We start from the raw sequence: 26,458 nt of genomic DNA on the forward strand, positions 1-26,458 counted from the left end.
ACACACACACTACTGTAAGAGAAACCCTCAGTGGATGGAGAGAGCAGAGGAGAGTCAGTGAGATCGAAGACGGAACAGAAGAATTTTTCCGTCTGCAGGAGAGAGAGGAAATGGGCTGAAGAAAGTGAGCAGGGCCCCAGGGACCAAAGGAACCACGACAAAGGAGCTAAGACTGGTGTCTTCAGAGACCCAGACGCCAAGGAGGGGGAGAAGACTTTGCTGATGGAGATGGAGATGGAGATGGAGATGACTCCATCAGCTTTTGTAAGCATGAGGACCTGTGTGTGTGTGTGTGTGTGTGTGTGTGTGTGTGTGTGTGTGATATATACTGACACACATAAAGATGAGATTTTGCTTATGGAGTGTCTTTCCAATAATGCATTAGAATTATGAACGCAGCTGCGTGTCCCCATTGAGGAGATCACGTGCCTCAGTCTCCCAGGTCTGCCTGAGGGACATGACGTGCTGGATGATTTGCCTGCACTCCAGGTTAAGTGGGTGAGGTGCACATTGGGTACTTGGCAGGCCTGGGGTCTCCAAATAGCTGTAGAACACTTAGCGCCAGACCAGTCGAAACTTCAGGATGATTTGTGGGGCGGGCACCTGTATTTGTGTCCCCGAAGGACTCTCTGGATGCAGACCGCTGCTCCGTCCAGGGCCTGGCTCCTCTGGATTTCCATCGTTGTGTCCTGGTGATCCTGAGGATGGGTGACATCATGTTGGTACCCCTCCCTCACACCACTGCCCTGTTTGGTACCAGGTCTTGGTCTGCAAAAGTCATTTATATCCCAGACTCATCCCAGACTCTCCTATGACTCTGGCAAAGGAAGGACCCTGACGGGGATCAGAAGGAAGCTGTAACTGCCTCCCACCCTAGCGCCAAGCTTATTTTAGCGTCTTCTTTTGCTCCTGCCATCTGTCAGCCTTCATTTCCCAAAGCCACACGTTTGCAGTGGACTACACCACACACCTGAGCTCATTTCTGTGAGAAAATAGTTCCCAAAGCCCACGAGCGGAGTTCGTGGATGCTGGCATGAGGTGATAGTTGTCCTCACCCATGGGTGTCCCTCCTGCCTCCTAGTTCCCTGAGGCCTGAGACAGGAAGCACAGGCCTGTCATCGTAGCCCCAGGGAGGCAGGGATTGTCTTTACAGGGCAGAGAGGAGTGGTCCTGTGGCTGGTGGACGGAGGTTGGTGGCTCACCTGTTCTTCCTCCCTCATCCTCATCCTCCCTCTTCCCCCCCCCCTTCTTCTGTTCAGCATCGGGAGGATCGAGGCTCTCGTGTGCCCTGGTGAGCTTGGGAACATAGAACTGGACCAGACCTTGAGCATCGACTCAGGAGCCAGGAATGTAGGAGAGAACCTTCTCACCCCTTCTCCGTCACCAACTTCACCCTGTGCTGCTCTGTGTGGCCTTTCATGGCTACTCCATCTTCCCGGGCGGCTCCCTTGGGATATTCCCTCTGTTGCCCTGTCTCTCTACGACTTCCTGCCTGTTTGGATCCCAGATCCCCATCATGGGACGAACAGTGCATGAATGGATGGACGGTTAGAGGAACCCACACGTAGCCCAGCTGGGGACGGGGCAGGCAGGGCAGAGCTCTTCCCCTCCCCTCCACAATGTTCCCAGGAGGCCAGGGGATCTCACCTTCAGGAAGATTTTGGTTCTTCCCATTTTCCAGTCTTTGTCTGTCCCCAGGCACCGGTCAACTATACGCAAGGTCATCTGGCGGTGCTTGTCTTGAAACTGTTGAGGAAACGAGGGGTGGCCAGGGCCTCTGGAGGGGAGGGGGCTCCTCCAGGGCCGCTCGAGCAGAGGCCCCTATGTCATACAGGCCTCCCGACAAGGGTTTTCTGACTATACTCGGGCACTTGTATACACTCCAGGTTGAATGGATGAGGGGAATGTAGGGAACTTGATGGGCCTGGGGCCTCCCTGCAGCTTGGGAGCACTGAGCCTCAGACCAACCCAAACTTTAGGATGGTTGCTGCCGAGGGATGGCAGAACATTCTATTCCTCAGAGCTCCCTAACCACCCCTCCGATCCTGGACCTGGTGTCCTCAGGAGAGCGGAGTAAACCCACAGACACCTAAAAGGCACACACACTCAGCCACCAGCATCAACCAGGAGCCAGCGTGGGTCAGCCACCTTGCCAATACAGCACAAAGATAAAGTAGGGGGACAAGAGGAAGGACAGACAGAGGTCATGTTGAGGCTGGGGATCCGCGGAGGGCCCAGGAGATCAGTACGGTGGCGAGGACTCAGTGGGAGGCGCGAGGGTTCTGTCAGCTGCTGGACACACACCTGTTTGCGCTCGGAGCTGGGCAGCAGCATGCGGAACCTCTTCGAGAACTCATCAAACGTGTAGCGGATGGGAAACCCTGACTTGCGGATTTGCACGGTCTCCATCATGCCGGAATAACGCAGCTGCCGAATGCATAGCTCCCGGTCAAACAGCTGCGGGGAGAGAAGACTGGGGTGAGGAGCCAAGGACCCCACCTTCCAAAATCACTCACTGTTGCTGCTGCCGGGGGTTGGGGGTGGGGTGGGAGTGGGGCGGGGGTGGGTGGGTGTCAGCTTGCCTAGGGGCCCATGCAGCCATCCCTGACACCAGAAGAACCTAACAAATGCATGACCGAACTAAAATGACTGTTTTTATTGGGGGGGTTGTTCCCCAGAATTTGGCATAATATTCTACTTTATCTCTCAGGTACGGGAATTGCAAGCGTGTCACACTGCACCCAGATCTCAGGTGACTTTCTGAGGACAGCAGTGGGAGTGACTGAAAATGTCTCCAAGGACATGGAAGACAATGACATAGAAACTGGAACCCAGGTGGATTGTGGCGGCCACACATCCGATCCCTGGGAGGCAGAAGCAGGAGGATCACAAGGCCAAACTTGGCCCTGTTGTGAGACAAGAAGCATGTGTGTGTGTGTGTGGGGGATACTGGTTTAGTTTTGTGTCAGCTTGACACGAGCTGGAGTCGTTTGGGAAGAAAGGATCTGAGTTGAGAAAATTCCCCCACCAGACAGGCCTGCAGGCAAGCCTGTAGTGCGTTTTCTTAACAGGTGGTTAACGCAGGAGGGCCCAGCCCAGCGTGGACAGCATCACCGCTAGGCTGGCGGTCTTTGAGTGTATAAGAAAGCAGGTTGAGAAGGCCACGAGGAGCAGGCCAACAGGCCGCAATCCTGCGTGGCCTCTGCTCTACTCCCCGACTCCAGATTCTCGCCTTGCTCTGAGTTCCTTCCCGTGAGGTGGAGCTGTGAGCTGAAAGAAACCCTGTCCTCCTCTAGTTGCTTTTGGTCATGGTGTTCTATTACAGCCATAGAAACTCTGTCTAAGACAGGGCCTGATGAGCAGCAGCACCAGAAGATTTCCTCAGGCCTGCACCCCACCTCCACACGCATGCGGTGCTGGTGGGGGAGTCATTTGCAAATGCCCCCCCTTAGAAATGCAATGTCTTTAAGTGGGCCCTGCTTACATCAGCATGGGCGCAGTGCCTCCCCTCCTCCGTGGAAGGAGGAAGCCAATCTGCTTAGAGGCAGAGACCCTTCAGGTCTCTCTCCTCTGCATGGACAGAAACAGCTGGGTGGAGGGGAAGGAGCTGAGGTTGAAGAATGGCGTGGCTGACAGGAATCTGGGTGGGGTGTTTAGCTTCTCTTCTGTCTCCAAGACTGCTGAGGGTACTCTCAACATGAAGTATTAGGGGCGATGGCACCCTTTAAGTAGACAAGCCCATGGGCAGGTTGGTGAGGGTCACCGTGGTTAGCCCTGGGCAAATACCCAGCTGTTACTGACTGAGCATGTCCTGGGAGTCTGTAGAGTCTCCCCAACAAGGTGAGTGATGGGCATGATTGGCTCTAGTTTAAAGATGTGATACCTGAAAGCCAAGGCCACGCTCTTTGGTGGCTGAGCCTGTCTGGTCCTCAGCCTAGGCCTCTTCTCCACAATTCACAGCATGCAGATGCTGCCACTGAGATGAATTCTTATCACCACAGAATGTGAGCCTCAGCCTAGGACAGGCAGCGTGGCTACCCGCACAACTTCTAAGAGCAAGACAATGTTTCCCAACATGGGGAATAAGAGCATCTAAGCTGGCAGTGGTGGCACATACGTTTAATCCCAGCTACTGGGAGGCAGAGGCAGAGAGGGCATGAGCAGCTCTCGGGGGCCTGCTGGCTAGCTAGTCTAGCTAAATCTGCAAGCACTGGGGTTCATTGAGACGCCAAGTCTCAACAAATAAGGTGCAGGGTGTTGGGGAAGTCCTGTGTATATGTCAATAAATTACTGCTGGCCAATAGGAATCTAGATAGGTGGGGCTAGGAGTCCAGGAGGATTCTGGGAAGGAGAAACACAGAGAGTTCGAGATGTAATCGCCATGGTGTAGGAAGCCTGGAACTATTCTCTGGTAAGAGAAATACTTAGATTAACTATTATGGGGTAATTACTTAAGTCAGAGCTAGCCAGTAAGAAACAAGCAAGGCCAACAGCTTCATAATTAATACAGCGTCTTGTGTGTTATTTGGGGTCTACAACACAGCAGAGCCCAGGAGGCTGGCGGGGGATAAACCAAAGCGGCTAGCAAAGAAAAAGCTTCTCTTAACAGCAGGGGCTGGAAAGGTGGCCCAGCAACTGAGAGCAGATGTGTTCCTGCTGAAGACATAAGTGTAGTTCATAGCATCCCTGCCCAGGAAGTTCACGGTGGCCTGCAGTCCCAACTACAGGGGAGTTGACGCTGTCTTTTGGTCTTCACAAGCAATTACACTCATGTGCACATGCGCCCACGTAGACACATGTGCTTTTATGTGGGGGGTGGTTGCTGGAGAGATGGCTCAGTAGTTAAGAACACTGGCTGCATCCCAGCACCCACGTTATGGTTCACGACTATCCGTAACTCCAGTTCTTAAGGGAGTTCCATTTAAGTCCCGGCCTCAGTGGGTACCAGGCACACACGTGGTGCCCGCATGTGTGTGGGCCAAACATTCATACGTATAAAATAAAATAATTTAAAAGCCATGTAACTTGGAGTGCAATAAAAGAAGATACCAAATTTAAAGCTCTACCCTCCGTGTACACATATGTGCATCCCACAATACACACATGCATACATATGCTAACACATATGCACAAGTATCCTTTCATTGCCCTACAACACGGTTTTTAGTTACTTTGGCTTTGCGAGTCACGTTTCCTAGTTTGGGGAGCGTCTGTGCTTACAGCCTTTGGGGAAGCAGGTTCTATGGATCAAGGCGTCCACCTAGTCCCCATCACTTGAGGAGAGAGCTCCTGCGGGTCTCTTTATACAGGAGTGGGCCTGATTCATCAGTGCCGGCATTTGGAATAACTGTTGCCTCTCGGTACTGTGGATTCTATATGGAAGACATGCCATAGCGTAACCTCCTGCCCTCGTTACACCCTCTTCTGAGAAACATGGTGTCTTTCCTATCAAAAGGTTAAGACAAGAACATTCCGTTTGGAGAAAACGCCGTTTTGTAAACCCCTACATACATTTACAGTGTCTGGTTCCCAAACGTAAGTTTTGATTCTCCTGAGTTTCTGCCTCCCCAAATATAAACTTTGACCCCAAGGGCCAGATGGCACAGTTCCATACAGGTGAGCCAACCATGTAAGAATGTGAGACCAGGGTCTGGAGAGACGACTCAGAGGTTAAGAGCACTGACTGCTCTTCCAGAGGTCCTGAGTTTAATTCCCAGCAACTACATGGTGGCTCACAACCATCTGTAATAAGATCTGGTACCTTCTTCTGGTGTGCAGGCAAAACACTGTATATTTAATAATAAATAAAATTAAAAAAAAAAAGAATGTGAGACCAGACTCGGACCAACCCTGAATCTAAAGCCCCAGGTGAGGTGAGCTTGCTTGCTGGAGTTTGTCACTGCTGACTGCCCAAAGATAGTTTGGGTCATGAGGACATTCTCGTGACCACAGCTTCATTTCCAACATCCCACAGACAAGCATTAAGTCTGACTTTATGAAGAATTAAGAAAAGCGAGGCTAAGAGCCTGGCCAGCCAGGCTCACACAGCAGATGACGGAATGACTAAAAAGCTAGCGTGTGAGCGAGCTGAAGCCTGGCGGGACCAGCTCGCACCAGTTTTCTGTGACGTGGGGACAGGGGACAGCTATGATGCTGGCCATGCCCTGGATGTCAGCTCTATGTGTCAAACTCACCCCTCAGTACCCCCCCATCCCGGCACGCCCCAACCCCTCCCGGTTACCAGTGGCTTCTTGTACTCGTTGGGCTTGATGCAGCGGATGAAGTAGGGCTGGCTGTGACTCAGAATTTTCATCAGCTGGTCCAGGGACTGCTTGAACTGGCCTGCGAGGGTGAGGGGGGGGCGCTTGGCGTGGTCTGACGACTGCAAAGAGAAATCAAGGGGCGTAAGGGCAGGGGAGCTACGCCCGGGGAGCTGGGGATCATGCCGCAGTGAGGCTCGCCACCTAGGGCAAATCGAACCAGGTCCTCTGGGAGAGCAGTCAGCGCTCTCACCCACGGAGCCATCGCTCCAGCCCGTTTCCCTTCTTCTCTACTCCATCTCTTCCTCCTTTCCTCTGTTCGTCTCTCTCTCCTCTTCTCCTTTCCCTCCTTCCTTCTCTCTCTCTGACCTTCATTCCCTCTTTCTCTCCTTCACTCCAGTACCAGCCTCCTTGGGTGCCAGCTACATGCTTGTGGTGCTGCCCACTGGGGATGCTGTAGATGCTGCGTGCTGGGATGCTGCATGCTGGGAATGCTGCACATTGTGGATGTTGCATGCTGGGATGGGGCATGCTAGGATGGGGCACGCCGGGGATGGTGCATGCTGGGCTGGTGCATGTTGGGATGGTGCATGTTGGGCTGGTGCATGTTGGGATGGTGCATGCTGGGATGGTGCATGTTGGGATGGTGCATGCTGGGATGGTGCATGTTGGGATGGTGCATGCTGGGATGCTGCATGTTGGGATGGTGCATGCTGGGATGCTGCGTGCTAGAATGCTGCGTGCTGGGATGCTGCGTGCTGGGATGCTGCATGCTGGGATGCTGCATGCTGGGATGCTGCGTGCTGGGAATGCTGCGTGCTGGGAATGCTGCACGTTGTGGATGTTGCATGCTGGGGTGGGGCATGCTAGGATGGTGAACGCCAGGGATGTTGCACACCGGAGACTCCTAGTATTCACTCTCCCTGGTCATATCTGTCCGGGCCGGTGCCTTAGAGTGCGGGTGGCAGGTGAGGAGCCCACCTTGAAGAACTGGCTTCCTGCGTTCAGCTGGCGGATGGTGCCTTGGCCCAGCTTTGTCTGCGGTGAGTCCAGGTTGAATACCTCCTTCAGGAACTTGTTTTTGGAGGAATGAACCAGGTTGAGGATGTCTGTGCTCAGCATGTCTCGGTTCTTCTCCAGGAAGCCTGTGGGGACAGCATGGTCGCCCCTCAGGTCAGTCGAGTCCTCTCTCCCATCCCTTGAGTAAGATGAGAACGTCTGGAGGGACTCCCGAGTGTCTCCCTGAAGCATACTGTGTCCTCCACTCAGACGAACGTCTGTCCCCACTAAGTCACTTCTAAACTCTCACCCCCCTGCACCCCGACCCCCTGCCCACTGCTGTCTAAGTGAATACAGTTACTTTGCTCCTGAGTCTCGGGCATTCTGTTAGGGTTAGTTTCCCCAGCCTGAACTAGCCTTCAGAAACGGGAGGAGAGTGTTCTGGACTGAATTGTATCCACACAAATTTATTGGTTGGGGGTCCTTGCTCCCTGTACTTATGGATCCAGTACGGATCTCATGTTTGAAGAGAAAGGTTTGTGTGCATGTAAATGTGCACGTTTGTGTAAGTGCCGTGCCCATGTGTACCTGTGTGTATGTGTATGTATAGGTCAGGTGCTGTTAACTTTGTGTGTGTGTGTGTGTGTGTGTGTGTGTGTGTGTGTGTGTATGATCGCGCACACACCAGAGTCTCTCATTAGCCTGGAATTCACCAAATAGTCTAGGCGGCTATCCGGAGAGCCCCAGGGATCTGCCTCCCTGGTGCTGGGTTTACAGCTCTGTCTTTTTTCATGACTTCTGAGGACTGACTCCAGTCATCGAGTTTGCACAGAAAGCAGTTTACTGACTGAGCTACTTCCCCAACCTGAGAGGGGCCTTCAAAATGCGGTTAAGAGGGTGCGCCAGTGCCATTAAACTCTGAGAGAAGACTGTGTGAGGTCCCAGGGAAAGATGGCTACCTCTGAACCATCATCGTATGAAATCACAGGTATAGCAGGGTAGCCCAAAAGGAAAACAAGACATGTAGCATTTTTGTTGACTGCTTTATGTTTTTTGAGACCAGGTGTCATATAGCCCATGGTGACTTCAAACTTGCTTTGTAGCTGAGTATGATCTTGAACGCCTAACCCTCCTGCTTTCACCTCCTGGCAGCTGGGATTACAGGCATGTACCGCTGTGCCTGGCTTACGTAGTGCTGGGGATCGAATGCTGGGGCGAGACCTGGCGCTAACTACCCAGCCCTGCTTTTGTTTTTAAAAACTCTGTGTGCATGCGTGTGTGTGCATGCATGTGTGCATGGGTGTGCGTGTGTATGTGTGTGCATGCAAGTGTGTGTGTGCATGCAAGTGTGTGTGTGCACGAGTGCATGCATGCACGTGCAATCGTGTGTGAGAGTATGGGCATGAGAATGCCATGGTGCCTGTGTGGCGGTCAGAAGACTGCCCCCTTCTGTCTCAACTGGATCTCTTGTTATTCAGCACTGTGCACACCAGGCCATTGGCCCTTGAACTCCCAGGGACTCCCCTGTCTCCGTGTCCCATTTCATCACAGCAGTGCTGCGACTATGGAGGATGGGAGACGTGTCTGATCAGACATGCCTCTGGTTTTTGTGGAATCTGGGTGTTCTAAATTAGGTCCTTGTGCTTGGAGAAAGAAGTTTCCTGACGCTTAGCATCCTCTTGAAAGGGCGCTGGCAGGCTGGAGTATGGCAGACATGGCACAGACAGTTTTTTGCCTTCTACCCTTCTCTGCCATTCTCTCTGCCGTGCTAAACCATTAGATTGCATTCCTAAAGCTTGCAACCAAAGTCTATTCCCTGTTTGGCCACTTCCTCCTCCTGAGGCTGACCACCAAGGTCCAGCTATGAAAGTATTGAGGTCCAGCAATCAAAAGCCCCCTTTTGACTCATCCAATTAACCTGTCCAATCAAAATTAAACACCTCATCCTAACACAGGGCGTCTCCTCTTTCCCTTTATAAACTGCCATTGCCTACAGGCCACATGTATCTCCTCTCTCTCCAGAGGGAAATATCCTTTGTCCCTCCAGGGCAATTATTCCTTCCCCTCCCTTGTCTTCCATTCCTGGCTCTCTGTCCCTCTAGAGCAAATAAGTCTTTCTGATGAGAAGGGTCTGGATGTGTCCTGTGCCAGCTCTAGTCCCTTCACTCTTAAGTTTCATGTCACTTCAAAACAAAACAAAAATAGCTCACTCTTGAATATTTGAATATTTAGGGGTGCTGGAGGATGGGCTCAATGTCCTCTTTGGATTCCAGGACTATGATTGCTAATATTGGTTGTCAACTTGACCACATCTGGAACCAACTAAAACGCAAGCAGTTGGGCATGCCTGCAAGGGAGTTTGCTTAATAGGGTCATTTGAAATGGGATGAGATAATGGAACAGATTTCGTAGACTTCCTAGGGGAGACTTTATCCTCTCTGAGGGGCAGATGGGAGGTGGGATGGGGGAAGGGAGGGGGAGGGGGGAGGGGAGGAGAAGAGGGAGGGGAAACTGGAAACTTATTGGAATGTAAAATAAATAAATAAAATATTTAGAACACACACACATTAGAGAGAGAGAGAGAGAGAGAGAGAGAGAGAGAGAGAGAGAGAGAGAGAGAGAGAGAGAGAGAGAGAGAGGGCCCACCCTAAATCTGGATCATTTGAGGTCGGAAGACCTATCTTGGCCACACCTTCCGGTGGCAGCTTCTATAAAAGGACACCGGAGCAGGAAGCTTTCCTTTCTGCTTGCTCGCCCTCACTTCCTGCTGCTCAGGCATCCCTTTGCTTCAGGGTCCCAGCATAGACCAAAGACCAACCGAGACACTCACCCTCATGGACTGAACAACCACCAGATTCCTGGCCTCCCCATCGGGAGACAGCCATTGTTGGCCCAGAGTCTGTAAACTCCTCTAATAAATGCCCTTTTAACATAGATTGATTCCATTAGTTCTGTTCTTCTAGAGAACCCTGACTATCGCAGGGACTCACTTTCCGAAAGCTTAAAGCCAGGGTGGGGGCAGGGACTGTGAAGGAGCCCCATCTTCCTAGTTTCCCCCCAGAGCCCCCCACCTCCAGACTCTGCTTCCTCAGGGGTCAGCTACCAGCCGTTCTGCTCCTCTGCCTCCCTGAAGGAAGAGCATGCAAGGATCGCCCCTAGATCCGCATCTCTGCTTAAAGACTTCTATGGGTGATGCCCCTACCCTGCTGTCCTGACCACGAGAGCACACGGGCCACCTTCCCACTCTTCTAAGCACCTCGGACTGACGGACTGACGCCTTAGCCCTTTGTTTCTCCCCTCAGAACCCTGAGGGACCTGACTTCAGTGTGAAGTTAACTCGTGCATCCAATGTCCAAGAGTAAAACCTGAACCTCCTGTAAGACTGTGTATGAGAGGAGCTGGGAATACGGCTCAGTCGGTTGAGGGCTTGCCTAGCAAGCATGATTCCCTGGGTTCGGTTCCCGGCACCACACAAGCTGGGCATGGCGGTGCGAATCTCAGTGCTTGGGAGGCGTGTCCGCAGTTCAAGGCGGCTTTCACAGTGAGTTGAAGGCCAGCCTGGACGGCAGGAGGTGCTGCCTTACAAAAACAAGGCAGAGATAAGCAACGAGAGGCAGGAGGAGTGGTTCATGGGTGTAAATTCTAGCACTCGGGAAGCAGGGGCTTTAGGGCCAGTCTGGCTATACAGCAAGTTCCTGGGCAGCCAGGTCTACATAGGGAGACCCTGTCTCAAAACAAAACCAACGAAAAAGAAGGCCTTCATGACAGTAGACCTTACTATAAGCTACAACACAAGCAACAAAAGGACAGGAGATAAACCAGACTTCTTTAAAGTAAAACCTTTGGCATCAGTAATACCGTGGTATGAAGCCAGGCGTGGTGGTCCACACATACAATGCCAGATATTTCGGAGGTGAAGGATGAGCTATGCATCGCGCCCCTACTGAAAATGCAAGCAAGCAAACAAACAAACAAGCAAACAACAAAACTCAAGGAATTGGGATATAGCTCAGTGGGAAAGAAGGAGCCCTACTGTGTGTTAGGCCCTGGGCTCCATCTGCAGCCACCAAAATGAAAGAAAAAGGACAAGCCCCTCAGGATGAGAATAAAATTACAAACTTGAAATTAAAAACTGACAAGGTACTTATAGGCAGAATATAGATGACTCCATTATAGGCTTCTGAAACGGCCAGGGAGGTAGAGAGATACGTGTTACCAAGTCTGAGGACCTGAGTTCAGTTCTCAGGACTGAGCTGCGGGCTGAGCTGCGGGAGAAGAGGACAGACTCCTGCAAGCCAGGCTCTGCTAACACAAGGTCAAAAGCGTGCAGAGAAGCCGGGGCTCTCCTGCATACGCATCTAAAAACGTAAGACAGCACAGCTACTTCGGGAAGAGTTTTGTGGGGCCTCAAGAGCCACACATGACCTAGCAATCCACTGCGAGGTGTGTGCTGAGAAAATCTGTGTCCACACCCGAGCCCACACCGGGGGTTCACAGCTGTGTGTCACAGGTGTGTAGGGAACCAACGCAAATCCCCACGGACTAGGAGAGAAGGAGAGCGCGGGCCAGTACCACAGACCGTTCTTCTGCAGTGGAAAGAAACAAAGGCGGCCGGGGAGAAGACTCCGTTGGTGAAGTGCTCAGTGAGCAAGCATGAGGACTTGGGGTTCACCCCCCCGCCTTAACACCTTAGACAAGCCTCAAAAACCTTAGAGTAAGTTAATTGAACCAGCCGCAAAGGGCGTCCATGATGTGTGCGGCCGTTAGTGTTTGTCAGTTTATGCAATCTAGTCAACCTGGTAGGCAGGCCTCTGGGACTGCCTGGGTGATGGGGGATTGCCTTCATTGCTTCTATTGAGGCAGAAAGCCCTGCCCACAGTGGGCAGAACCATTCCCTGGCTGGGATCCTGGACTGCGAAAGTGGAGAAAGGGAGCTGAACAGCCATCTGCAGCCGCCTCCTCTCTTCCCTGACCTCCTCCTTCCTAGGGTATCCCGAGTTGTTCCCAGGTGGGTCATACCCAGAGCTGTGCTCACCTTCTACCTGGTAGTATACGTCGCCGGCAAAATGCACAATCCCAAATCGGGTGTCATGGATGTTCTTGGGTCTCAGGAAGGACTTGTGGTTGGCATGCACACTGCTCAGTTTCTGCAGCATAGTGACGTCGGTCCCCTGGGAGAAACCAGATGCTCTATGGGCTGAGGCCCCAGTATCACGAGGAGGTCGGGAGGCCAGCCGGCAGGAGGCAAAGCAAGCTGGGCTCCAGACGACTTACAGCACACTATAGGTGGACAACCCGCCCACATTGCCTGGCAGCTTGTAGTGAAGGCACAGGGACGGAGACTAGGGGGCTACTCCTTTGCCGGCCCTCCCAGGCCACCCACCGGACAATCGTCCAGGTCTTTAGCAGTCTGGGAAGCCTCCCTGCAGGAGGTGTGCTGAGCTGGGCCTTGTACGGTAGAGGTGGTGGCGACCCCATGCACAAGTCTGCCCTCCGCACTCAGCACCCTGGCGTTGCTTGACCTCGGAGAACAGACTCGGCATCCAGGTTCCTCTCTGCGGAAGATGCAGACACCTACCTGTGGGAAGCGGCTCTCCTCATCTAGGAGGGAGACGATGCTCATGGGCTTGAGGGCCAGCAGGTCCAGGATGGGCTGGTTGTCGGTGTAGCGGATGTAGTCCCAGGTGATGTTCTCAGAGAGGTACTCCTCCTGCTCCATCGTGAACACATGTCTCACAAAAAACTGCTGAAGATGCTCGTTGGCAAAGTTGATGCAGAGCTGTTCAAAGCTGTGGAATCACCACCATCATCTCAGTGCGGGCAGGGTCAACTGGGTACCACTACAGCCGGGGGAGCCCTGGAGTCATGAGGCATCTTTGCCCCAGACATGTCTGCATACACACACAAAACCTCCTGCGTACACACCTCTAAGTACATGCTTCCTTTTTCTCTGACTCCAGGGGACTATCAGGGCCCAGGTACTGACCCTAAGAGCTCTGGAACAGCATCCCTGCCTTCACGTCCCCTCTGACCACCTGTTGCCTGTGGCTTTGTCCTGGATGTCACCTGCCTAGATCTGGGACCCCTCGTTTCCTTCCCCAGCCTTCATTGGTGTCTGGTGGCAATGCCCACGCCTGCTTCCAGCTGTTCTGTGACACTGCATCAGAGATGTTCTGCCCGAGCTTACTCATGCCTTATATATATTTTTGTTGTTGTAAGTCTAGCCTTTAATGGCTGAGCTATCCCTCCAGCCTGAGCTTACTCATCAGAAAAGGTCCACAAAGGCTCCTGGAAGGGTCAGTGCTATTGATCTCTGCTGCCACCCTGACCCCATGTGGTAAGATCAGGAAGAGAGTCAGTGGGTCCCAGGGGTCGGGGTGAGCAATACTAGGAAGTAAGCTGACCCTTGGGGACGGCCTTTGGTTACACAGACTCCTTTGGGCACTGGGTTGTTAAGATTATGCAGGCTGTGTTTGCAGGAAGACCCAGACTTGCTTGCAGACACTGCGGTATTATGAATTGGGAGTGTGAAGTCCTTTCTCCCAGCTTAGAGGCCAGGGGAAGGTGGGGGAAGGGGACAGCTCTCCTCAAGCTCGGTTGGAATCACTGCTCATCTTTGTGTGTGTGCGCGCATGTGTGCGCGCGTGTGTGTGTGATATACACAGGTGTGTTGTGCATGTATGCATATGTGTGGAATCAACCTCAGATATTAGTCCCTGACGCCATCCAGCTTGGATTTTTGAGACAGGGTCTCCTCATTAATCAAGCCAGCCTGGCTAGCCAGTGGGCCACCTGGGTCCTCCTGTCTTTACCTCCCAGGCACTGGCATTACAAGCGTGTGCCGCCACCAAGCCCAGCTTTCCCCATGAGCTGGAGAAGGAGAAGACTCAAGCTTGCATGGCAAACACTTTACTGACTGGGATGTCTTCCTATCCCTTCATATACTATTTTCAGAAATAATGTAGGTTAAGGTCTTTATACCTATTGTTCTGGAAGTTTTCAAAACCAAATATGTCCAGGAGACCGATGGCCCTCCGCACACTTTGGGGATCCTGGGCTGCTGGTGTGAAGATCACAGCGTTTATCTTCTTGACGATCCACAGGAAGAGGTGTCCATAGATGCCCTGGGGAGACACAGGGTGGAGATTTAGTCTCTGAGACAAAGGAAGAAGCCGTTACCCAGAAAGGCTGCTTGCAGACTGGTGACCGTTGACCTCCCAAGGATGTGACCCCCAAGCTGGGACCTGCCCGTCCATCTCTGCTCTGACCTGCCCTGTGGCTTCGTACCTTGACAAAGGCGTCCCTTCGGTCTGCAGCCTGCGCAATGTTCAAGGGCCTGGAGACATACTCTCCACGGACGGGGATGGTGTGCTTGACCAAACAGTCTCGAAGAGCCTGGTACTGCACCTGGGAAGGGAATAGGACCACGTCCTACCTATGCGGCAGAGCCTGGCTTGGGACTCAGCAACGGTTCCTGTTCCCTCTCGTGACCAAAGACCCCTTGGCGGGAGGAAATGCCTTGGACCAAAACCAGGGCTGTGGGGGTCACAGCCTCGGGTCTCATGAGTGCCTTTACAATGTTGCCTGTCGGGGAGCCTGAACGAGCTGGTCTTCTGGGCCTGGGGGAAAGGGAGCAAGGGAAGGAAGGCTGGAGGACAGTGAGCCCTCCTCACCAGGCAGAGAAGACAGACGGCACGAGCCAAGGGTTTGGAGCCCCTGCTACAGTTTGAATGGGTGTCCCTGAGTGTCTGTGTTGGATACATGCGGTGGTTTGAAAGAGAACGGCCCCCAAAGGGAGTGTCACTATTAGGAGGTGTGGCCTTGTTGGAGGAAGTGTGCCACTGTGGGGGCGGGCTTTGAGGCACTTTTCTCAAGTTTCATTCAGTTGACTTCCTGTTGCCTGCAGGATGTGGTGCTCTCAGCTCCAGCATCTCGTCTGCCTGCCCGCCGCCACGCTCCCCGTCATGATGATAACGGGCTGAACGTCTTCAGTTGTGAGCAAGACACCCCAACAAAATGTTTTCTTTCTAAGAGTTGCCATGGCCATGGTGTCTCTTCACAGCAATGGGGACCCTAAGACGATGTGTGATCCCCAAGTGTATGTGTCAATGACGTTTGCAAGTGGGGCTTTGGGAGGTGGCTGGCTCGTGAGGATTTCTTCTGCTTTCTGGGACCTTCTATGCTGAGCCACAGACTAATTCGGACCAGAAAAAAAGGCATAGCTGATGTGGGATAATACAAAACAGACATTCCGGTGACTATGGGGCTTGGAGCCCACAGGGAGTGGGTGGGTCTTGAACCACTGAAAGGCAGAAAAGGGTACAGAAAAGAGGGAGAAGACACGCTCACCGGGGTACACTGGTCACTTCAGTGTTAATAATCAGCTCACCCTGCCCCCACCCTGGTGCTCACCCCCAGGAGTCCCCAGTATGCAGGCCGAAAGCCCGGGAAAGAGTGGGGGACAGAATGGGGGCCTGGGAAGGGTTATGAGAGTCAGCCGGAGCCCCCAAGGTCTCTCAGAGAATCTGAACTAGTAGCAGATACGACGATCCGATACCTCTAGCAACTTCATTGCAAAGGAGAAGGCTGGGGTTTCCATCACGTCAGAGGAATCGAGGTTCTCGAAGACCGCAGCTGGGGAGAGAAGCCATCGTCCTGAGAGGGATCTAATCATAGAGGGCCGGGCAGGCAAACACTGTGCCCAGCAGAGAAGAGCCCCTCCCTCCTCTCCCAGGACACTGAATTTCCCCACTGACCACCCGTCATCACCAACTTAGCTGAACCAGTGAAACAGGCCACGGTCCCCAGCTGCAGGAGCCCGGGACAAGGGGCCTAGTGGGGTGGGAGACTGGGTTGGGATGCTGAGGCTGGCTGGGGTTTGTCGGTTTCCTTTGCTTCCCTATGCTGCCTTATTAGCCAAGACATCTGTGCATCCGTGAAGTGAGACGGTGTACTGATGGAGCCCCAGCTGAGAGCAGCAGTCCCCTGACTCAGCTCTACCTCCAGTTCCTCCTCGGACAGCCTCAGCCTAAAAAGGACTGAGGGTGTTTCGTCTTAACTTTAAAAGCTGTGAGGACTAAGAGTGTAGTATAGTGGTAGAGTGCTTGCCTACTGTGTGTGAGAATCTGGGTTCAGTCCCAAGCATCACACCCATAAACACACACACACACACACCACACACACACACATACTCACACACACACCACACACACACATACCACACACACACATACTCACACACACACACCACACACACACACCACACACATACCATACACACACACCACACACACACACACACACACCACTCTCTAAGTTTCATGAAAACCATTTCTTCTCTTTTTCATTATCTTTTCATTACCTACATTGTGTCCCTGTATGGCACTTAGGAGGTGTGTGTGTGCACATGTCCATGTGTGTGTGTACACGTGTCCATGTGTGTGTGCATATGTCCATGTGTATGTGCACGTGTCCATGTGTGTGTGCATATGTCCATGTGTGTGTGCATGTGTCCATGTGTGTGTGCACGTGTCCATGTGTGTGTGCATATGTCCATGTGTGTGTGCATATGTCCATGTGTATGTATACATGTCCATGTGTGTGTGCATATGTCCATGTGTATGTGCACATGTCCATGTGTGTGTACACATGTCCATGTGTGTGTACATGTCCATGTGTGTGTGCACATGTCCATGTGTGTGTGCATGTGCACATGTCCATATGTGTGTGTGCACTTGTCCGTGTGTGTGCACTTGTCCGTGTGTGTGTGTGTGTGTGTGTGTGTGTGTGTGTGTGTGTGTGTGTGTGCACATGTCCATGTGTGTGGCCAGAGGTTGAGAGGTGGCTTTCTTGATCATTCTCCACCTTATGTTTTGTGGTTTTTTTGCATGCCCATGTGTGTAGTATATGTGTGAAGTTGATGGTAGAGGTCTTCATTTTGCATTTTGAGACAGAGTCCCTCGCTGTACTAGAGCTCACTGTTTCAGCTGGGCTGGCCTGTCGGGGAGGTCCAGGGTCTTCCTGCCTCTGCCCCCCCCCACATGCTACCATGCCCTGCTGCCTGCATGTCAACAGCCTTACTGACAGCTGTCTCCTCCACCCACGGCCTGATTCTTTACCTGTAGAGGCCCAGCGCTTTCATGCCTCCCCAGACCCCAGAGGACTGCAAAATCATAGTCATGCCTTTTAGGATGTATTTTTCCAAGGCTGGGCTTGACCGCGTGATCCTTCTGGCACAAGGACCCAGAGACTTGTCTCTCCTGCTCTCCCTGTCCCTCTTCTCGACCTCCCCAGGGGTGACACCACGACAAGAACAGCGTTACCCATAAACCCCACGTTTCCCAGGTGGAGGATGGCCGCCAGCATCTTGCTGATGTCCCAGTTTTCAGAGTCTGAGAAGTGGAGGATCTTCATGGCCGAGCGGACATGCGCGTAGTCCTTGGCGTCACTGAGCCCCTCGTAGGATGTGCAGTTCCCCTACCAGAACAGGACACGTCAGCTGACAGAGCCACCCCAGATCTGCTGACAGACAGGAGCCAGCGAGGCCAAGACGGCTCAGGAACTCAGTTAAAGGCCCCTGAAAAGCCAGCTTATAGACTCTGGGTGGACTCTGGTTACTCGTGTAACCCAACTTAGCAAAAACCAAACCAAAACAAGGGGTTCCCAGAGGCAAGATCACATGGAGGTATTCTAAGGAGACACGTGTGCCCCTTCATTTGGCTTTCAGACCCTAGGAATCTGGAATTTCCCCAGGAATTTCGTCTGTGAGAAGAAAAGGGCCTGGTGCCAGCCAGAGGGAGAGATTTCACACAGTTATGACACCTCTCGGGAGGACTAGAGCTGAGCTGAGGCTGCCTAGTTAGTATAGTCTTGCCTTCCATTGAAGCCTAAATTTCATGTCAGGATCCACGTACGGAACCGCCTGGAGGATGTTTGACTTTCCGTCTCTTCCAAGTGTAGCCACATTGAAGAAACCTTTCTCTGCTCTGCACCCGAAACCTTGTCGGCTCAGTTAGCTTTTTGAGGACAGGTGGTTGAGCCCGGCGTTAGAGCTGCCGGGGCCCAGGTTCTGACCATGACAGCTCTGCCGGCATCACTGCTAAAGACGCTTGGGCTTTGCTGGCGGGGCTGGGTGACTTGAGTGGGTCCCTTCTCTGGGCTTCTGTCTGTCGCCCGTCCGTCTTGAGCCTGCCTGGCCTGTCTCTAGGGGACACAGTGGGCCCCTTCCCTTCAGAAGCACTTCTCAAATCAGGACTTGTACTCCTTGCTAGGAGCCATGAACCGGTGGCCCGGAGCTCTTACTGTGAGCTTACACAGCTACTGCATATCTAAGAGGAGCAGATGAGAGACCAGTGACCTTCCATGGCCTCTTACCAGTGCTAAGACCAGAGGCCAAGCCTAGCCCTACTGGGAGGTAGGGAGAGGTACCCTGAAGAAGGTGTCTGAGCTGGGCCTCTCACAGGGCAGAAGTCGACAGGACAGAGTTGGGAGGTGGGGGTCCAAGGGCTCCTTAAGGAGGGTCAGATCCCAGAGAAGAATGGAGATGTGCCAAAGGTCTTGAACGTCTAGTGGTAACTGATATGAGAGAGATTTGCACTGTGAGATCTTAGTGGCAAGAGACCGAAACTGGTCACAGGGACACCCCAAAAGGCAACTGCTACCACGTTCCAAGCAAGGACTGATGACGACTTTCACTTTGACCACTACTTCAAAGCCAAAAGGGTGATATAGGAAAGCGATCCGAGGGTTAGGCCATGCCGCCCATAGCTTCAAAGCCAAAAGGGTGATATAGGAAAGCGATCCGAGGGTTAGGCCATGCCGCCCATAGCTGCTTGAATCTCACTGTCCTGGAAAGCAGGGCTCGTGTTCTAAGAGCTTGTAGTCCAAGCGAGCCTACAGGGGAGGGATCCAGAGTCTGTGGATAGCCACCTACCACCCGCTGTTCTGGGAGCCTCTTGTAGGCATGGAGGGCTTCGGAAAAAGACGGGGTACGTGGGAAAGGACCAGAGCCTTAGCTTGGGTTCCAGGAGTACATGGAGCAGAAGGGAAACAGGTGGCCATAAAATTGCTTCTGAACCGGAAGGAAAGGGCCCCCCCTTCCCCCGGCACTCACCTCAGGGCCCGGCTAGAGGAGAAACACCTCAGCGGTCAAGATTCAGGTGTGAACATGTGTCAGCCCTTCCCTTCCCCCCTGTGGCTTCTGGGGAGCAACTTGGGAGGAGGAGCTGGGGGCTCACCATGGTCAGGTAATGGTACTCAGAGGGCATGCCCAGACCCAGCATTTTCTTCTCCTCCGGGCTCATCCCCATCAGCATGCAGTAGAAGATGTGGTAGTTGCGCTCCTCTGCAGCCTAGGAGGAGGGGCATGACAAGCGACATGTGAGAAAGTTCCTGAGAGCCTCTCCAGCTACATCCTGAAGAACTCCCAGCCATGTGCAGCGCGGGCATGTACCCAAGGGCCAGCCTGCACCCCAGGTCACCTGTGTTCCAAGGAGAGGAAGATCTGGGTACCATCGGAGGAGCCAAGAGGCTAGCCTGACCTTAGAATCATCCTGATGTCCCTTCCTAGCCCAGGAAGCCTTGTGGGGCTCTGCAGCTCATTGTTTCGTCGGATTTATTGTCACCCAATGACTCTCTGGGGAGCCAGTGGCCATGGCTTGTGTAGATGTGAGATTTATTTAGTTGGTTGGTTGGTTTTGTTTTTGAGACAGGTTTTCTCTATATAGCAGCTCTGCTCTGGCTGCCCTGGAACTTGCATTGTAGACTCACAAAGATCCACCTGTCTCTGCTTCCTGAGTGCTGGAATTAAAAGGCATGTGGAGTTTGTAAATGCTATTTATAACCACATCCTCACTGTGAGAATTCAGACTGTCCTCAGTGTGGAGGGTCATGAAATAAGCTCTCTTTCTACACTGCTTCCCTCCCTCCTCAGATCTCCACTTTCCCCTCCACAGAAGCCCTTTCTGTGTTAGAAGTGTGTCTTCTAGACCTTAGATTCATTTATATGATTTGCTTATATAGTGTATCCATATCTAGTTTAGTCTGTGTATGAGCGTATGTGCGTGTGTGAGGAGCATGAATGTGGAGGCCATAGGACAGTCTTAAACATAGTTACTTGGGAGTCTACCTTGGTTTTTTTTTTTTGAGGCAGGGTCTCTCACTGGCCTAGAACCAGGAAGGCAGGCCAGCAAACCCCAGGGATCTTCCTGTCTCTGTCCCCAATGTTGGTTACATAGCCTTCTATTCTGTTATCCACAGAAGCTATGAAGCTCTGCCACAGCTTCCAAAGCTCCTTGCCTCAGATTTGCTGCAGCCAGGCATCAGAGTTAATTCCACTGGTGGTGAGGCATGGTAGGCACCAAAGAATGAAGAAAAGTACATGGATGAAACTAGAAGCTCAAAGTTACCTGTACATACATAGCAAGGGAGGGAGGGAGGGAGGGAGGGAGGGAGGGAGGGAGGGAGGGAGGGAGGGAGGAAGATATTTTGGGGCTAGGGAGTTGCCAGTGCAAGGACATGAGTTCAAATCCCCACTACTCATGTAGAACGCCAAGTGTGGTGGTGTACACCTGTAATGCTAGTTGCCGGGAGACAGAAACAGGATCCCTGGGGCATGCTGGCCAGCTAGTGTTTTTGAATCAGTGAGTGACCTGTATCCAAAAGTGAGGTGGAGCATGATGGAGGAAGACACCCAACATCGACCGTCTAGCCACCACACAGATGTGCCCGCATGTGTGTCTGCACACACACAAACGTGTACCCGCGCACAAACATGTGTACACGCACACACCACATACGCACATGTACACGCTCTAAGGGCGAGGGATTCAAAGCTGAGAAAGTTCAGTCATTTCCTTTGCAGCAACCCTGAGAAGCACGCGGAGTCTGGGAGGTGACAGAGGAGCATGCCGGCCAAGAAGCCCCAGGAGGCGGTGGAGTCTCACCTGGCGGCAGACTCTGGACTTCTCCAGAAGGAAGTGCTCGATGCTGGCGCCCTCGATCACCCCGCTAGAGTTGAAGTGGATGTCAATGTACTTCCCGAAGCGACTGGAGTTGTCATTGCGGATGGTCTTGGCGTTGCCAAAGGCTGAGGGCGAAAGGAAGGAGAAAATCTCCTCTTAGGGGTCATCTGGGTGGGTCTCAGGGGAGGTGGGTGGAAGGGGCCGGAGTCTGGGGTTCAAAGATGAACAGTGGGGTGGTTGTCCTTTGGGGGAAGAAGTTCTTTGTTAGAGTCATTAATGCTTTGGACAGACAGACATCATGACCCTAACACAGCATGTCTGAAGCCTTGAGGAGAGTTCAGGTCCATGTGGCTGAGTTGGGGGTGGGGGACGGCGATCCCTTCTTATAGGTCACAGAGGAAGGGGGGTCTTCCTGCTACATAGTTGAGGAGTAGCCTGTTTTGGCAAAGTTTCAAGTCAGTGTCTCAATCTAAAGGTGGAGTGCACCTAAGGTTGACTCCCGACCTTCATATGCTCACACACACACACACACACACACACACACACATGCGCGCGTGTGTATGTGCACATCTGCACACACGTGTTCATCCCTCAGTGCAAGAAAAAAGTAAAATCACAGAGATGGGGGAAGAGAAAGAGATAAACTGTGTCCAGCAGCTACCAGACCCAGGGCCAACTAACAGGTGTCTGGGCCACCCCTACCAGGGACTACACCTAATGCAACTCTCCCAAGGGGGAGTTTGATCCAGACACTGTCATTAGGTCGGTCTTGTGAGCTCACTATAAATTGAGACTGCAGGGCCGTTCGGTGTGATGGGTGAGACAGTGACTGCGAGCATTAGCCCTGATGCAAGGCGTCCGACTTGACCACCTCACCTCCTTGCCCAATCCTGATTCCTCTCGTCCCTTCCCAAACTATCCAATCTGCATCTGAGCCTGGATCCTTGCTCTGTCTTGAAGCAGGGTTTTATTATGTAGCCTGGGCTTTACATTCATGCTCCTGTGCCTTGGCCTCCTAGAGAAGGGATTACAGGCATACACTACTACATTTGCCTGAAATTCTCTGTATAACTGGCAGCAAACGCTCATCGTGGAAGTTTATAATAACCCTCTGTCCCCTTCATGCTGCCTCGGGACCACACACCACCGTTCACCCACTCTTGCTTGAAGGTCGTGACGTGTATAATGACTGTCACGTGTGGGGAGGGCTGTTCCTGTCCAAGTCTCAGGATCATGACTTACCTTCCAGGATGGGGTTGGCCTCCAGGACCTGCTGCTCGATCCATGAGTGCTGGCCACTGACCGTGGCCAGGAACTGAAGGATGAGTTTAGTGGTCTCAGTCTTCCCGGCCCCAGACTCGCCGCTGCCAGAGAGAGTGGGGAAATGAGGTCTTAGACAGAGACTCCCCGCCATGTAGCGCCTCTTCACTCTCTAAAAATGATGTCCCCCACCCGGCTCCTGGTCCCGCAGGCCCACGTCCGGGACATTCCAACAGGGACACACTTTCCCATGAAGAAATTCCACGCTGCATTTGCCCTGAAGTTCCCCCTGGGGCATCTCAGACTATCTATGATGCAGGCATGTCCAACTTGTGGCTTGTGGGCCACATGTGTTCCATGTGATGTCATTCAGTACATTTGTGAGTTCAAGGCCGGGCTGGACCGACAGCCTCCAAAACAATACAGAGAAACCCTGTCTCGTAAAAACCAAAAAAAAAGAAAGAAAAAAAGAAAGACCCTGTCTCTGAGAAACACATACAATAAAAAAAAAGCAATTAGGTGAAAGGTGGCCTGATGCCCATGCTCCAGAGCCACCCATTCTGCTGCTATAAAGCACCGTCTGGCCTTCTGTGACAGCAGCCAGGACGAAAAGAGAACCCAGGCTCACGCCATCGAAGATGAGCATGAGGAGCCAGGCACCAGGGAGTCTGCCCTTCTGCCTGGCTCTGTGTGGGAGGCCTCTTGCAGCAAGTCAGAAAGGTCCAGAACACCTCCCTGCCTTCTCTGGAGCCCTGAACTTAAACTTCCTATCCATGGGCCCATAGCAGAACACAGGGACTGGAGAAAGCTACACCAGGCTTAACATATGAGGAAGCCCTTCCTCCCTGAGCTGTGCGGGGTAGAGCACTGTGAGAAAAACCCGTGATGGATGTTCCAGGGAGAAGGCAGGTGCCAGGGAAACGACCCACAGAAGCTTCTGGGGCCGGTGGCCTGTCACTCTTAGAGTAGGTGCTTCCCCAGCTTACCAAGCTACGCCCACCCTAGGGAACTCATTTCCTTTCTTTAAAACGGTATCTGTCTCTAACCATGTGACCTGGGACCTTAGAGCCTGGACACTTCAGCAGGTGTGTGTACCTGGGGCTTAGATCCATGCCCGTAACATCACCGTGCAGGGACACCGACCTCCCCAGTCAGAGGTTTGGGGGACCGAAGCATGAGATGGCGCCTGTGCCAGGATGCCATGCTGGTGTCCCTGCCCAGAGAGGCAGCCTCCCCTCCTCCTCTACCTCTGTCAAGCTTCCTTCAATGCATCAAAACGTGCTACTGCCACCTGCCAGTCCGCTGCTTTGTGACGTGAGCTCTCGGGCAGGAGCTGGTGTCTCTTTTACCTGCTGTTGCTTCCTGTGTTACATCAGGGACAACAAGATCTTTCTGCTTATTTTTTTTATTTTTGAGGAAGGGTTGCATTTTCATGTGCCCCAGGCCGGCCTAAGTTTTGCTATGGATCCAAGGATGAACGTGAGTGTCTGATCCTCCCGCCCCCCACCTTCTGAGTGCTAGAATGGCGGGCGTGCACAACTGCACCCGCGTCATGTGGCGGGTGTGGACAGGACCTGTTGCTTCCCCGTGCCCGGCTACATCTCCAGCAGCCTGGGGCAGGCGCAAAAAGATCTTGAATGAATGAACAAACAAGCTCACGGATGAGTGAGAGGCGATTGCAATACCAAGTTAGGGGCCCTGGAGTTCTTACTCCTTCCCTTTCCGTTCATAGTCCCTTCCCCCACGGCAGGAGGAAGGTCTGTGCACAGGGAGGCCAGGCTGGGCCAGGCAGGGAAGCAGAGCCAGGGATTAGAGGGGCATGTGTCCCTCCAAGCCCTCAGAGTCCTCAGAGTATGGAAGACATGTCCTCAGGGACCATGTTCTTGAGGTCTGATGGCCATGTCATTGGTAGCAGGACAGCCAGAACAGTTCTGGGCAAACGCCCCTGCTGAGAACCACGGTTAAGAAGAGGCCCCGTGAGAGCTTCGGGACAGGGGTGTTCCTTCTTTCTGGGATTCTCTGGGGCCTGGAGGCCATGACCCGCCATCCGCCCCAGGAGTGGGGTCCGAGCCTCACCTGATGATACAACACTGGTCCTTCTTGTTCTTCTTCATGCTGAAGTAGCAGCTGTTGGCGACGGCGAAGACGTGGGGAGGCAGCTCGCCCATGTGGCGGCTGTAGTAGATTTGAACCTGTTCCACGGTGTACAGGGGCAGCATCTGGAACGGGTTCACAGCCACCAGGATGGAGCCTGTGTAGGTCTGGGGGAGGGAGTGGGTAGTGAGCTGAGCGCCTGGGAGGGAGCTGCTGGCTGGGCCCCGGCCTTGACTGTTCTCAGCCGTTCAGCTCCTTCCTCTGGAAACATGGGGTGTCTACTAGGACAGTGAGCTTCCGAGGGCCTGTTCCCAGTAACTTCGATGTGTCGCACCCTACCTAGTTTTGGAAAAGGCTCAATAAAAATACGTTGATTGTATGAATGAGTTTTTTGCCTGCCTCTCTTAGAGGTCTCTGTGAAGGCTGGGTGGCGTCTGCTGCCCCCACTGACCCCAATAACATCTTCTGTGAGCTTTCAGCCCAGGGTACAGTCTGCTCTTGAGTGCCCTGCCCCCACTCGGCACAGCTGCCCCTGCGGTGGCAAGACCAGAGAGTCCCAGTAGCCCACTGGATTATCCTTCTGAGGACCCATGAAGGACCCCGGCCAGAATGCAGGAGAGGAGGCGCTGCAAACATATGGTCCTAGGAGCCTTGACACACCCTGGACTGGAAAAGACGAAGCCTGCCCTCAGCAACCCCTCCCTAAAGTTCACCCCCTCCTCTAAGCCCCTCCTGGGCTCATGTTCCCCACTTTAACCCTGGCTAGCCAGACTGACGGCCTGCTCGGACCATGCAGGAGTCGCAGGCAGTAACTCTTGGACAGAGCCCTGATCACCCCAAGAGGCACTGATGACACCAAGTTTCCATCTCAGACTTCAGAAGTCAGATGAGAGCAGTTCCAGCCTCCACCCACTCCCGGGTTTTGAAGGAGCACCCTCAACTGTGGAAGGGACCCTGCATTTGGACAGTCTCAAGACTCTATTTCAAGTGGGTAAGGTCATCTGCTGCTGACACTGTCTCTGCAACATGTCTGAGGGGACCAAAGGCTCTGCCCACCCTGCCGTCCTCCAGGATCCTCCCCAGGCTGCAAAGCAGAGAGAGGAGAGCAGACTCGGCGGGCACTTACAGAAGGGGCAGCACTTACTGGGCGTCTACTGAGTGCCTGGCACTGTGCGATCTCTCTGCGCTAGCCTCCTGTCCCCCAGGGTACGGTGTTCCCAGCCTCAAGCTCACGTCGCTGAAGATGACTTTAACTTACCCTCCTGCCACTTCCTGGTGCAGAGACTACAGGTGGACACGGCTATGCCTAGTTCGTGTGTTGGGAATGGAATCCAGGGCTTCATGCATTCTAGGTGAGCACCAACTGAACCCCCCTCCCTAGCCTTGGTCCTGTCTCTTTGGACTGGTAGCAGAGACTGAGGAAGCCCAAGCACCCGGCCCACCTCACTGAGTTAGGATAAGGGGAGCTGTGCCAGGCTCCAGAACCCCCCCCACCTTCCCCCCGAGGACACCGCACCAGGAACTCACATAGATCTTGTGCTGCTTATATCGGACCAGGAGGTTGTGCACCACACCGGCCTCATTCAGGTCCCCTAGGCGGATCATGTCGTCCACCCCTTGGGCTGAGTTGGGGTGCATGGCCCTGAGGGTGCTGAGGTCTTCTGTACGGATCCAGTGTTCCTGTAATGACAGGCACAGACTCTCCACAAAGGCCGGCCCTCTACACCCCCTCTCTCTTCCATAGTCTCAGGTCTCTGGCCAAGCTTGATCTTGGTTTGGGCCAAGAGATACCTACGGCAAAGTCAGGCCCATCTATGTCTTTGTTCAGACCCGTCTAGGGACTGGGGTCTGTGTGGGGCTGGGGCTGGGCTGAGCTTTGGGTAG

The 26,458-nt window shown here is 53.2% G+C and overlaps 1 protein-coding gene across 2 annotated transcripts in view; it reads right to left on the reverse strand.

Moving 5' to 3' along the window:
• The window catches only part of Myo7b (myosin VIIB), an 86,176-nt gene that overhangs the window by 37,592 nt on the left and 22,126 nt on the right, over nt 1–26,458 (reverse strand). For both annotated transcript variants that reach the window (XM_040758015.1, XM_040758016.1), the window contains 16 exons: nt 26,102–26,254; nt 24,557–24,741; nt 22,463–22,584; nt 21,203–21,345; nt 19,496–19,609; nt 17,582–17,735; nt 15,817–15,893; nt 14,547–14,666; nt 14,241–14,383; nt 12,838–13,048; nt 12,295–12,430; nt 7,242–7,405; nt 6,242–6,382; nt 2,305–2,457; nt 1,648–1,746; nt 604–698 (listed from right to left, as the gene is read on the reverse strand). In XM_040758015.1, coding sequence (XP_040613949.1) covers nt 604–698; nt 1,648–1,746; nt 2,305–2,457; nt 6,242–6,382; nt 7,242–7,405; nt 12,295–12,430; nt 12,838–13,048; nt 14,241–14,383; nt 14,547–14,666; nt 15,817–15,893; nt 17,582–17,735; nt 19,496–19,609; nt 21,203–21,345; nt 22,463–22,584; nt 24,557–24,741; nt 26,102–26,254 — 2,210 coding nt within the window. The remainder of the gene's footprint in view (nt 1–603; nt 699–1,647; nt 1,747–2,304; nt 2,458–6,241; nt 6,383–7,241; nt 7,406–12,294; nt 12,431–12,837; nt 13,049–14,240; nt 14,384–14,546; nt 14,667–15,816; nt 15,894–17,581; nt 17,736–19,495; nt 19,610–21,202; nt 21,346–22,462; nt 22,585–24,556; nt 24,742–26,101; nt 26,255–26,458) is intronic.

The sequence above is a fragment of the Mesocricetus auratus genome, unplaced genomic scaffold (assembly GCF_017639785.1).
Source record: "Mesocricetus auratus isolate SY011 unplaced genomic scaffold, BCM_Maur_2.0 Super-Scaffold_100015, whole genome shotgun sequence".
Lineage (NCBI taxonomy): Eukaryota > Metazoa > Chordata > Mammalia > Rodentia > Cricetidae > Mesocricetus > Mesocricetus auratus.